This window comes from Felis catus, chromosome A1 (assembly GCF_018350175.1).
Source record: "Felis catus isolate Fca126 chromosome A1, F.catus_Fca126_mat1.0, whole genome shotgun sequence".
Classification (NCBI taxonomy): domain Eukaryota; kingdom Metazoa; phylum Chordata; class Mammalia; order Carnivora; family Felidae; genus Felis; species Felis catus.
The window spans coordinates 199931049-199944121 of record NC_058368.1 but is presented as its reverse complement, the minus strand read 5'-3'; the positions used below and the strand labels follow the sequence as shown (position 1 = coordinate 199944121).

Below are 13073 nucleotides of genomic sequence, written 5' to 3'. Positions count from 1 at the left end.
GGGCCTTGGGTTTTCTCTCCCTATCTGGACAGTTCTCAACATTCATTTCCACTAATTCTCTTCCCCCATCAAGTAGCTAAAGTGGGGAAAAGCACAGATTTAAACTATTTCTGTTGTTTGCGTTTGCTTTTCAGCCAAGTAGACAGGTATTGAATTTTTGTGTTCGGGTACAATTTTGCAAACTCCTCTTAGTGCCCTTCCTACCGAAATCTTGACAAGTAGTAAAGAGTTAAGTTCAAAAATCAAAAAGCTACCCAACTAGTCTGCTGATTTCCTTAGAGCCAGCTCTAGTATTCCTAAATTGCACACGTCTTCAAAGCAGCACAAAGTTCTTCACAGACATGAGGGCTTTATGCCTCACCCACACATTTTACAGATGAACACAGAGCCTAAGGAAGGAACAAGGAAGTGGATGAAGACCTGCATGTATAAATGCGAACTCCTCAGAACCCTTCCCGGGGATGCTGTGGGAAAGGGGCGAGGGTGTGACTCAAGCAGGAGGAAGGGGTCGAGAATGAATCTCCCAGCACCTCTCACTAGGAGGGGAAACTCTAGAACTGCTGCATGGCCTGTCTGACTAGCTGTCACACAACTGCGTTCCTACCGTTAACATTTTAATGATTCATTTACTAATCTAAACCCTCATTCATTTTATGATGCTAATAAACAAGTATGCTGTAGATCATAAATAGCAACACTTAAAAACAGTAATTTTAGCTCTTTTCTAACTACAAGTGAAAAGCTGTACCCTTCTTAATAAAAATATCAGTTTTTTTTTAAGTTTATTTATTTTTGACAGAGAGAGAGAGAGAGAGAGAGCATGAGTGGAGGAGGGGCAGAGAGAAGGAGACACGGAATCAGAAGCAGGCTCCAGGCTCTGAGCTGTCAGCACAGAGCCCCATGCAGGGCTCCAACTCACAGACTGTGAGATCATGACCTGAGCCAAAGTCGACGCTTAACCGACTGAGCCACCCAGGTGCCCCCAAAATATCAGTTTTTAAATCTACCATTTTGAATCTCACATTAAAAAAAAAATACACACAGATGCCTAGAACAGGCAGCCAAAGGAGAGTTTGGGCAGCCGGGTGTTCAGAGGAGAGGGACAGGGGTCTGTGGCCAGAAGACCCAGTGGAGACCGAAACTGACGTCTCCACCTGTGCCTGCCCACCCATGTGTCTACGATCTGCCCAGTACGCAACGCTGAACTGTGCTTGGGGACTATTGCATATCTGTTTTCCAACAGAACTTTGAAGGCACCATGGGCTCAGTTTAATGATTTAAAAATCTATGTCTATGATTTAAAAATCTAATGTGAAGTTAGAAAATTCTGGTATCTTCATCGTTACTTCTGGTCCCCAAGGAGCAGGATATTCTAAAAATCAAGCAATAGTACAGAGCTCAGAATCTTATCTTCATTTTTTAGATTCCACTAGCATAGAATTGAATTAATCATGATCCTTTGTTCAGGAAACCTCATCATTTGTGGAAGCATGGGCCACTTTATAGGTTTTTGTGTTTATTATTGTACCTGCATACTTATTGTAAGTATGCACTATAAACGTCTATGGACCTGACCACATTCACCACCTGGGTGCCCTCCACCTGGTAACCATAGGCCCAAATCTATGCTCATCTATTTCTCTCCTTTTCTAATCTTTTGGTATCTGTACATTTCTAGAAGTGTTCCTTTTTTTAACTCTATAAAAAGGTGTCATGCTGCATATAGTATTTTGAAACTTTTAAAATTTAATGTTGTTAAGATTCATCCAGATTGAGGTGCCTGAGTGGCTCAGTTGGTTGAGTGTCTGACTCTTGATTTTGGCTCAAATCATGATCCCAGGGCCTTGGGATGGAGTCCTGAGTTGGGGCATGGACCTGCTTGACATTCTCGCTCTCTCACTCTCTTTCTCTCTCTCTTTCTCTCTCTTTCTCTCCCTCTGCTCCTCTCCATTCTCTCTTTCTCTCTAAAATAAAAAAGGGGCTCCTGGACGGCTCATTCAGTTAATAATCTGACTTCAGCTTAGATCAGGATCTCACGGTTCATGGATTCAGGCCCTACATTGTGCTCTGGGCTGACAGCTCAGAGCTTGAAGCCTGCTTCAGATTCTGTGTCTTCCTCTCTGTCTGACCCTCCCCCGCTTGCACTCTGACTCTCAAAATTAATTAATTAAATTAATTAATTAATCCATATCATTTCATGTCATTATAGTTCATTCGGTTTTTTTAAAAGTAATAATTACATACAGTGAAATACAAGATTTCAATGTGAAAATTATGTACAAAGTGAACAATTTGATGACTTTAGATAGTCACATACACCCATGTAACTGACACCTCGATCAAGATATATAACATTTCCATCACCCTTAGAGAGTTCCCTATACTTCCTATCATGTTTAATATCCACTTCTATAGTAACCATGTTGTGACTTATATCACCATCACTTAAGTTGCCTGTTCTATTTATGTAAATGAAATCATACAGTATGTACTCTTTTGTGTTTAGCTTTTCACTCAACATAATGACTACCCATGATATTTGTGCATCAGTGGTTCATGTTCTATAATACATTGTTTGAATATACCATGATTTGTTCTATACTTTATTGTTTATGGACATTTGAGTTGTTTCCAGTTTGGGTGCAATTAAAAAAAAAACCGAACTTCTGATTCATGGGGCAACATGAATGACTCAAAAGCATTATGCAAAGTGAAAGAAGTCAGACACAAAAGGCTACATGCCATATATATGATTTCTTAAATATGACATTCTGGAAAAAGCAAAGCCTTAAGGACAGAAAATATATCATTGGTTGCAAGGGTCAGGCGGAGGAAGGGATTAACCACAGGGGGCAAGAGGAACACTGATAGAAAAGTTCTAAATTTTGAAGTGGTAGTAACCCAACTGTGTGGACTTGTCAAAACTCAGAATTGTGTCTCTAAAAAGGGTGAGTTTTACTGTATATGAATTATATCTCAATAAAACTTACTCTAAAAAATAAAATAGATGTTTGAGAAAACCTGCTAAGACATTTAAATAATTACAGTTAACTATAACAGATAATTCTTGCCTCTCTCTCTTCTGTGTGTGTGTGTGTGTATGTGTGTGTGTGTGTGTGTGTGTGTGTTTGTGTGTGTGTGTGTATATATATATATATATATATATATATATATATATATATAAACAAGATGTTCGTGTCTTGAGAATTTGGTTTTAAACAGAAATTGCCAAGTAAGATTTCTATTTAGTTCAATATCTGTTTTCAAAATATATGTGTGCGACTGGCTCTTGGTAAGAGTATCAGGAAGAACTACCTACTCAAGATCAAGTAACTCACTTGCTAACTGCTTTTACCAGCAAATGGTGGTGGCATAGGCTGGAATAATACCAGAGACATTCAGAAACTATAACATTACTGTTGAACTGTCAGACTTTAAAGATATAGCTGTTCATAAACAGGCACACAGTAATGCAAGAGAAGAAACATACAAGATTGTCCTTTGTAGTTTTCTCTACCAATTACAGTATGTAACAGTTAATTTTAGGAAATCTCACATTTGAAAATTATTCTTCCAAGAATGTGGAAGTACATAAAATTTCATTATATTAAAGTACTATACACTCTCTTGTTTGTTGACAAAACGCTTGAGATCCTTAATTAATATACAGAATTTAAAATATAACCTTGCCATTTTTGTCATGTCTTAGATTCTTGGGAGCTATAACAGAGGAAATTTAAGCACTGAAAAGTTTGTGGAAGAAATAAAATCAATTGCAAGCGAACCCACTGAAAAGCATTTCTTCAATGTCTCTGATGAATTAGCTCTAGTCACTATTGTTGAAGCTCTCGGAGAAAGAATATTCGCCCTGGAAGGTATGACTATTTCTCAGACTCCCGCATGTTTTCTCTACAATTCAATTTAATGTAATGGCCTTTTGGTGTTTATTTCTTCTACACGGCTAATGCATTTTTACTGTGTACAATAACCAGCATGGAACAATGCCCTTTTCTGTAAATCTGTCACCAAGATGGCTGTCTCACATAGCCCTGTGTCGGTTGGCATCTCTCTTTGTAAGGACATGGCAGGGCTAATGTGAGGGCTGAAAGAAGCCAATGATCAGTGTAGACTCACAAGAACAAAAATGTGCCCATGTGTTTTAGTCCTTTTCTGTGACATGGGTTTAGAAAATGGAGGAGCTAGCTCAAGTTTTCTTTTTTAATTTGTTTTTTTTATTTTGGGCTTCTATAGAACTGTCCTTATTTGCAATAACTTTATTGTTCATTTATTTTCTCCCGTTTTGCTTCTTGCCCATTTTAAAGGTCTTTATGGAACTCTGCCTTAACTCCCATGGCAGTAAAACATTGGTTCACTATACTTGTCTACGTCATATTACTTTTTTGTGGATTTCTTTTCTTGGATGTTGCAATGGCGATTGGCTACTGAAGAAAATAAATCATGGCATTCCTTCCCCTGCCTTAGGTGGAAGAGGTCAAGTATCAAATTCTTTTGGAACTGGCCCTTGCCTGACCAAAAAAAAGAAAAAAAAAGTTTTTGGAATTGTTATGCCAGGCAAACTGAAAAAAGCCTCCTCCTTCATATTCTCTGTTAACTGGAGACTAAGAGAACGTGCGTCTTTCCCTCAACCTAGGATGAGAAACCTCCAGAGAGTTCTGTTTTTATGCCCTTATCTGAATCCAATGGACTCTGTCCTTGTGAGGACACACTGAAGAACTATTGTTTTGTATCTTAAACATAGAAATTCATGAGCACTTTCTCAGTCACCCTGATGTGACCTGATAATGAGAAACATGACCTGATACTGGGAAACAGAGAAATAAAATGAGAAAGAGAGATAACTGAAACAAGGTGGACCATTTTGAGCATCAAGTGACCAGGAAAATGCAGAAAAGTGACCAATAGACAGAATATTCAAATGTATAGAAAGGAAGGAAAATGTTTTAGAGTAATGACTTTCAAGCTTTATATGACAGTGACCCATGCTAATAAATACACTTTTCCATGTGACTAAAGGGGAGCAAAATAGGCCATCCCAAAATATGTTGCTTTGGCATGTAGATTATTTTGAGCTGAAGGCAATCAAGTTCCAGCCCATTCAGGAAGAACTTTTACCTCTCCCTTAACAACCTAAAAGAATTCACATAGGTGGCCTGGTCCAGAATAAAAGGTATAACCAGAGAGAACTTTTTAAAGACCTATCTGCATAGCAGGGCAAACTTCTACTTGCCAAATATCTGTTCTTCTTATATACTGTGAACTGTGCTCCTCCCTTCGAAGCCCCAGGCCCCTACCCCATTCTGTAGGTCAGGATGGCATCATATAAGTCTCCACCACCCCCACTTGCCCTTCAGTCTCATAGTTTGGGGGTTCCCATATGAAATTAAATTTTCCTCTAAAAATTAAATTGACTAATTTTTTAGCTCAATTTAATTATTAAACCAGCCACGGAATCTAGAAGAGAAGAAGGGAAAATTTTTCCACTTCTGCATGACCCAGCGCACATACATGTATACATATAAAAATAAAACAACCTTTAACAGAATAACCCTTATTATATGCAAAGCACTCTGATAGGTTCTCGTTTTCATTTTCTCTTCTCTTTTAATTAAAAAAATGCTGGTGGTGACTCACCCAGCCGATTTCATGACTGGATCACGACTAGTAAGTAGGAGATTTGGGTTAGATTTGATGAACAGCTACAGCCCATGCAGACTTCATTTCTCTTCCCTTCTGCCCTGGCTGCTTTTCCCCTGTGCCTTTAGAAACAGAACTCTTGAATTACTTATCTGTCTGAAGTCACAGCTGCTTCTGAAGAACTTGGCTGTCCTGCATTCTGTGCACAAGTCAGTTTTAAGTGGCTTTGGTCTCACAGCAGCTCCCAGTGGCATTTACTAATAGGCCAGACCATAAGCTTCGCTGGCCTTAAGGAAGGAAATATACAAAGTTTTCCAAGTCATTGTGCACTTTTAATTTTTAATAATTGTAATAAGTTTTAAGATGTGATATAAACAATCTGTAAAGACCATTTAAATGAAAAATTACTTAGTTACATTAATAGTTAAGTACAATACAGTCTCATTTTTAAACTCATCTTAAGTAAGCAAGTAAGTATAACCTGGTAGGACTTCTATAAATGAAGTCTACCTACATCAGCTACTGGGGGAAGAAGGGCCCAATTTACCTTAAATGACATTTTTGTGTTGCTTCTAAACTAACCATACCATGAATTAAAGGTTACATGTTGGAATGCCCAGACACTTTAAGAAGTCTGTATATGTAAAAGCAAAATTATCTGGGGGGCATCTGTGTGGGCCAGTCAGTTAAGCCTCTGACTCTTGATTTCAATTCAGGTCATGATCTCACATTCATGAGATTGAACCTGCATTGGGTTCTGCACTAGGCGTGGAGCCTGCTTAAGATTCTCTCTCCCTCTACCTATCCCCCACTCACATGCACATGCTTGTGCTGTCTCTCTTTCTCTCTCAAAATAAATAAATAAATAAATAAATAAATAAATAAATAAAACTAAATACATAAAGTGAATTTTTTAAAAAATGTCCTCAGATTAAAATGTCTACCACATCTTTACTGATACACTTTCAGGGCTAATCAAACGCAGTGTTTTGACTGATTTTCTTCATAACTGGGATCAGAAAGGATTTCATTTCCTTGTTACTTGGGAAGTGTCCATTTCCTATCAACATTTATCTTGAGATGGTAAAGAGCAGCAATTATGAAATTCCTCCTTGCCAACGACAGTGCCACCTAGTGAAGAGAACAGGTCACCAACTTGCCCAATGAACTCAGAAAGGTTCCATGTCTTCCTTTCCCAGCACGTGGGAGAAATGCTAAAATGCCTAACCTGCACAGTGGGAGAGTGGTTATGTCAGTACTTATGAACAGTTCGGGGAGGAGTTGACAGCAAGAAGTTCAGGGATGCTCAAGGGGCTATTACCATGATGATGATTCAGTAGGAGGATTGTCACAAAACTCCCTTCTCTCTATCCTCAGCTATAAGCAGAACAGCAGCAGGAGAAGGTACTGGAAGCATGCAGGTATTCACTGCTGTGCTCTTGCAATGGTCTTGCACAGATAAATAAGAAGGCACCATAAAGTACTGTGGACTTAAAATAAATAAATAAATAAATAAATAAATAAATAAATAAATAAATATTTATTTATTTATTTAAAATAAATAAATCAGATTTAAAATAAAGTTAAAGTGCACCTCTGTCATTTAAATTAGGGGATAATTCATACATGAGATTAAAATGATGTATTGGAATTCTTGATTGATATCCCCATTTAACCTAGTCCTATAAAAAAGCAATCACTGATGTATTTGTTAACAAATTTATGCCAGGAAATAACTAGTAAATAAGTTTGATTTCACAAATTTAATTATTCTCATGCCTCAATGAGAAGGCAGACTGACTTTCTTAAAATTATGCACTATTTTTAACTTATTTTCAAAGCCAAATAAATCAGTAACTCCCCACTGAAAGCAAATGAATCAACATTCCCTCGATCCCCTTAGGAGGTTGTGGCTTTGGGTCGGTAAATATTTTGAGAGTAGCATATTTTTCCATGGAATGCTCTGGACTATCTCTGTATTTCAGTAAGGAGCTTAAATACCTAATGCTTGCTCCTGAACCTTTTACATAGCATTAACAAAAAAAAAAGAGAAAGAAAGAAAGAAAGAAAGAAAGAAAGAAAGAAAGAAAGAAAGAAAGAAAAACGGCACAGATTCTTTAAAAAACATGTGATTGAATGGTATGTGGCCAAAAACCCATCAAAAAGTCCCCTTCGAATTTGTGAGTGATACCTACCACCAGAAATTAGAGAAAACACAATCCCAGAATCCCTACAGTCTTTATCACATAATGGAATTCCAAGAGGATCTGTACCTGGAAATGCAAGTGGACCTGGTAGAGTCAAGAGACTTCTTTAAATATGTGAATAAAGATTTTTTAGCCCTGTAACATATCGGGTAAGTTTAGGCTAATGTCTGAGCAGGATTCCCACAATGTGAGAAGAAGAAGGAGGTTTTCAACTTCAGTACTTTTGAATTTAACCACATGGATCCAAAGTGCCATACCATCCACAAGTATGCTAGAGTATAGGAAGAGAAGCATGAATGGAGATTTCTCAACTTCTCCAGCAAGGGTGGGGAAGCCAATGGTCAAGAATCTAGCCACGGGCCTTCTGCTAACCTTCTCTGTCCTTTACCCAGCCCTACATAGGAATTTGGGGTTGAGAAATGTGTGGCTGGACATACCCAAAAGATGTTGGAAATTCTGGTTGGTAAAGAGCCCAGTCTGTAATTTGTTTCTGTCTTCTCCAAATCAAGTGTGCTAAAAGTCATTTATTTTTCTGTTATAGCTACAGCTGACCAGTCAGCAGCTTCATTTGAAATGGAAATGTCTCAGACTGGCTTCAGTGCTCATTATTCACAGGTATATTGACCCCTTGGTAGAAAATGAAATATTTTTTTTAAGGTTTCTGCTCCCAAAAACAATGCCCAGGCATCACCATTATAAGTGCAACTAGCAGTTCATGGCTTGCCCAGTTATTCAGACTGTGATGATGTTTCTAATCGAAATAGGAAAATGGCATTTCACAAGCATATTAAGAAAACATGTTATATCCCACAGTTCACTATATCGTACTAATAATTGTGAATCAAACATTTTGAGGTCTGCCTTATGTAATTATACATCTGGCTAAATGAAATACTTAATTTAAAATGGTTGCTAATGATATGAATTGTATCTTTTTCTCAATCTCATTGTATTTAAAGATCTTATTAGAATACCATATTCAAGACCTAGGATTCTTGACACCCAGAATTAAATCAAGATTAGGGAATATATCATTTGTAGCTGATGAAAAAAAAAATGCATCTGAGTCCCTGCAAAGGAATATTGACATTTCAGTGGGCAATTGTACTGTATAACCGAGAGCAAGTTACTCTACCAGGTTACCATAGTATTACTGTGAGGATTCTAAGTTACTATATGTAAAGCACTTTGAATAGACTCTATCATATTGTTAATGCTGTGTTCTTGCTACTTTGTTGAATGTCATTTGTTTTCTCTATTTGGATATAAGGACTGGGTCATGCTTGGAGCAGTAGGAGCCTATGATTGGAATGGAACAGTCGTCATGCAGAAGGCTAATCGAATCATAATCCCTCAAAACACAACCTTTAATGTTGAGTCTACCAAAAAGAATGAACCTCTTGCTTCTTATTTAGGTAAAGTTTAGATGTAATTGATAGAAAATTATTGTGGTTTATTTTTGGTTTTGTTTTTATTTTTAGCATTATTTGCTTATATTTATATAGGTTTACTTATAACCATGTGAAGACTGATAACTTCCAAGAGCTAGACATTTTGTAGGAGCCCTGAAAGTTCCCAAGCAGCCTTAATTTCTGAGCAATCTTAGAACATGGAGATCACACTTTCTCAGAAGGGCTCCCTAGTGCGGGAATGATTTAGGCTGATATGTGCACTTTTTGAAGTCTCCCTGTGTCTGGTATTCTCATTAACTTCAAGAAGAGCTTTGCACCTGGTGGACAGGAAATGATGGTAAAAAGAAAAACCTTGACACAGCTAATATCCTGCAGATCAGACACCCATACTTTCTAAAACATCCTATATCATTTCTTTCTATGAGTCCTAATTTTGGAAAATAAAATTTTAATTTGTCTTGTCATATAGCTTCTTCTTTAATAGTTCTATTCACAACCAGACAAATATTGAACTTAAACCCAGTGATGTAATGTCATCTTATTTTTCAAAGACTTTTCTGGAATGAGGAGGTATGTGTCTGTTATCACCTTATTCTCCATCTGTACTGAGCTGCCTAGGGGATACCAGGGAAGTGTTCTATCACTAAATGATCTCAGTAAACAATTAGGGCCTAGGATGAAAAGAACCCTCAGAATATGGTTTCCCAACACTTTACTCACTCAACAAATGTTTGAGAGACACCTGTTTTGCCCCAGGTATTTTCTTGGTGCTGGAGGTGCAGCGGTTAAGGAAACAAATACTTTTCAGTGTTCATATTTTAGTATGTTAGCATTCCTCTCTGGGATCTTTCTGTCCTGGAGGCAAGTCTTTTTCTCTCTATCCAGATGCTTTCTATTTTATGAGGAAGGTAGGAGGTCTTTACTGGTAGGTCCATACATTTCCTTATTCAAAGACACATCTTAAAACTGTAGAGGCAGGTAGGACTTAAAAATGAAAGGCCTGAGGGATTTAGATAATTAAAACTACAGTGGTAAGCAGTACATACAATGTGAGTGTTAAACCCCTTAACACATGCTGAACTGCATTCATGAAAGTCTAGTTTATTTCTCATACAATTCCTATTACGTTCTGTCCTGGTCAGAGAGCAGCTAGAGCACTCCATTGTTCTAAACATCACACATTACAAAAGAAAATGCTAAACTAGGATGTGCCAATAAAAGATTATCTAAAGGATACTGATCTAGAAAAAATTCCTTTCTTTCCTTCCCCAATGTCTGCAAAATTTGAAGAAATTGATGGTTAGGAAACAAAATATACACTGCATATCTTTTAAATATTTGGAGGATTGTGCTGTAACACAAAGAGGGTGGGCCTAAAATTCATATGCATTAAAAGAAATCTTAGCATATGGTTAATATCCAATTTTCCAAATTAAGATATTAAGGAATTGAAAAATGATGTCACAGCTACCTATGACATACCTGAAACTAGAATCTAGGTATCGTGATTCTTATTCCAGTGTTCATTTCAAAATTAACAACATTTAAAAAACTAAAGATACAGCATGAAGTCCACAAATCTTAAGTTCACACATTTTAATAATACTGTAGTATTTTTTTTGTATTCTGACTTCTTGTTATGTGATGAAATTCCTTAAAACCAAGTAGTCTTAGCAAGCCTAAATCCATTATCCCCCAAAAGCTTGGATTCATGGTGCTTAAAGCAGACTTGGAGAATTCAAGACTTAAAGATATCACTGGAGCAAGACAAAATTAAGAGAACCTTCATTCCTGACCACAGTATTTATAACATATGATTCCTTTCTTTCCAGAAAAGGAAATTTGGGGGTACGTTGTCTACCCCCAATGTACTAAGATGATGTTTTTATATTTTAGAATTCATTTCATTAGATTAATCACAAGTTAGCACATAAGATATTTTTCCAATATAACATTTAAGATATATAAAATTTATTTTAAAATAGAAAAGCACCCAGAAAGGGGATAGGGGAGAAAAATAGCTTTGTACCCCAAATATTAATCTAAATCTGAAATGAGAATTTCAAAATGTCTGCCTGTGTGGATTACGAATTAGGAAGTGTTTGAAGGTGCCTGGGTGGCTCAGTAACTTAAGAGTCAGACTCTTGATTTCATCTCAGTTCATGATCTCAGGATTTGTTAGATCAAGCCCCAAGTCAGGCTCTTTGCTGACAGCACACCTATAGTCTGCTTGGGATTCTCTCACCCTCTTTCTCTGCCCCTCACCCGCTCACACACTCTCTCTCTCCCTCTCCAAAACTAAATAAATAAACATTTTAAAAAAAAAAAAAATAAAAAGAGCTTGAATGTGTTAGTCTGAAATCTATGTGGATTGTAAGTCATTAGGCAATGGAAAATCTTATGGAGAAAACAAAAAAATCTCATACTAATAATGACCAGAAAGAAGTAGGAACAGAAGTTGTCGAACCTCTCAGGATATAGTCACTCATCCAGGAACTGCTTTAGGCCAATATGCACTTAGCAAGTGTTTTTGATGGTGCCTCCTCCACCTACAGTCTTCCCACTTCTAATCATGCCAGACAAATGCAAAAAAAAATGTAAAGATGTGAGGCAAACAAACACATGACATCAAAGCAGAGCATACCTGTTTCCCATTACCTCACTAGGTCCTAGCACTTTTCCCAGGAAGTGAACTGTGAAAGCTGACAGGATTTATTCTTTATAAATCCATGCAGCAGGCTATGCCATGAATTTTCCTTTCTCTTCTTTTTTTCTTTCAGAAAACAACATTAAACTTAGATGTGTATAATTATTTTCCTTTCATGAAAACTAGACTTTATTTACATGGCCTCCTTTTTTTCTCCCTCTTTATTGTCTTTGGATTCCTAAGCTTCCACCCAGTAACTACCTGACCAGTAGGTACTGTCTCTGGGAAGATTTCAGCTAATAGTTTTAGTTATCAAGTTATCAAAACTAACTAAATTATCACACAACTCCAAACCTCAAACATAATTTTTAATTTTTTTAAAGGTTCTTTTATCAGTTTGCATTCATAGCTCTGCAAGGTAAAAAAAAACAAAAAACAAAAAACAAAAACAAAGTGTACTAACTCTCTTAGGCCAATCCTTGCTTAATATTTCTTAGTAGAATGACATGAAATAAAACAGCCTTTCCTTTGCACATTCTTCTTTTTTATTTTATTTATATATAAACATGACCTTAAAGTTTTTATTTTTTAAGCAATATTGTGGTTAGTAACAGAAGAATTATGACACATTAATTGTTTGAAAAGAACAGTCTACAATTTATTATGTATAATTTTTTTAGAAGCTAAAAGAAAGATGAAGAAATGAGAATGGGAGAAAATATGCCTGAAGGAAAATATGCCTGAGGAATTGTGTTCCTTTTGCACTTGTAAGATTAAATATATTTTAGTACAAAAACCTCTGTTCCTCCTCAAAAGTTCTGTAAGAAAGTGAAACTATTGCCTTGCAGGAAAACACTTGGAAAATAAATTATCAATGTAATCTTTTTTCTTAGTAAGAAATGTGGTTCTGTGGCCTTTGGAAAAATAATCTGCCCTCTGATCCACTGATGGACCTGGTTATAAGAACACTTCTTCCTTCTGTAAAGTTGAAATCAGCACAGGAGAATTGTTATTCACTGATTTAGCACTGTTCCCTACAAGCACAAGGAATAAATCTAACTCTTCACTCAAAAATTAACAATAGTCTACCTTCAAGACACAAAAAAATGTAATGGGCAAGAAAACCCAATTAAAAAAGAGGAATGTCGAAGC

The 13073-nt window shown here is 36.7% G+C and overlaps 1 protein-coding gene across 3 annotated transcripts in view; it reads left to right on the top strand.

The window, feature by feature from the left end:
* Positions 1-13073, top strand: part of ITGA1 (integrin subunit alpha 1) — a 158395-nt gene that overhangs the window by 98677 nt on the left and 46645 nt on the right. For all 3 annotated transcript variants that reach the window (XM_003981422.5, XM_045037296.1, XM_045037300.1), the window contains exons 9-11: positions 3710-3875; positions 8404-8477; positions 9133-9277. In XM_003981422.5, coding sequence (XP_003981471.2) covers positions 3710-3875; positions 8404-8477; positions 9133-9277 — 385 coding nt within the window. The remainder of the gene's footprint in view (positions 1-3709; positions 3876-8403; positions 8478-9132; positions 9278-13073) is intronic.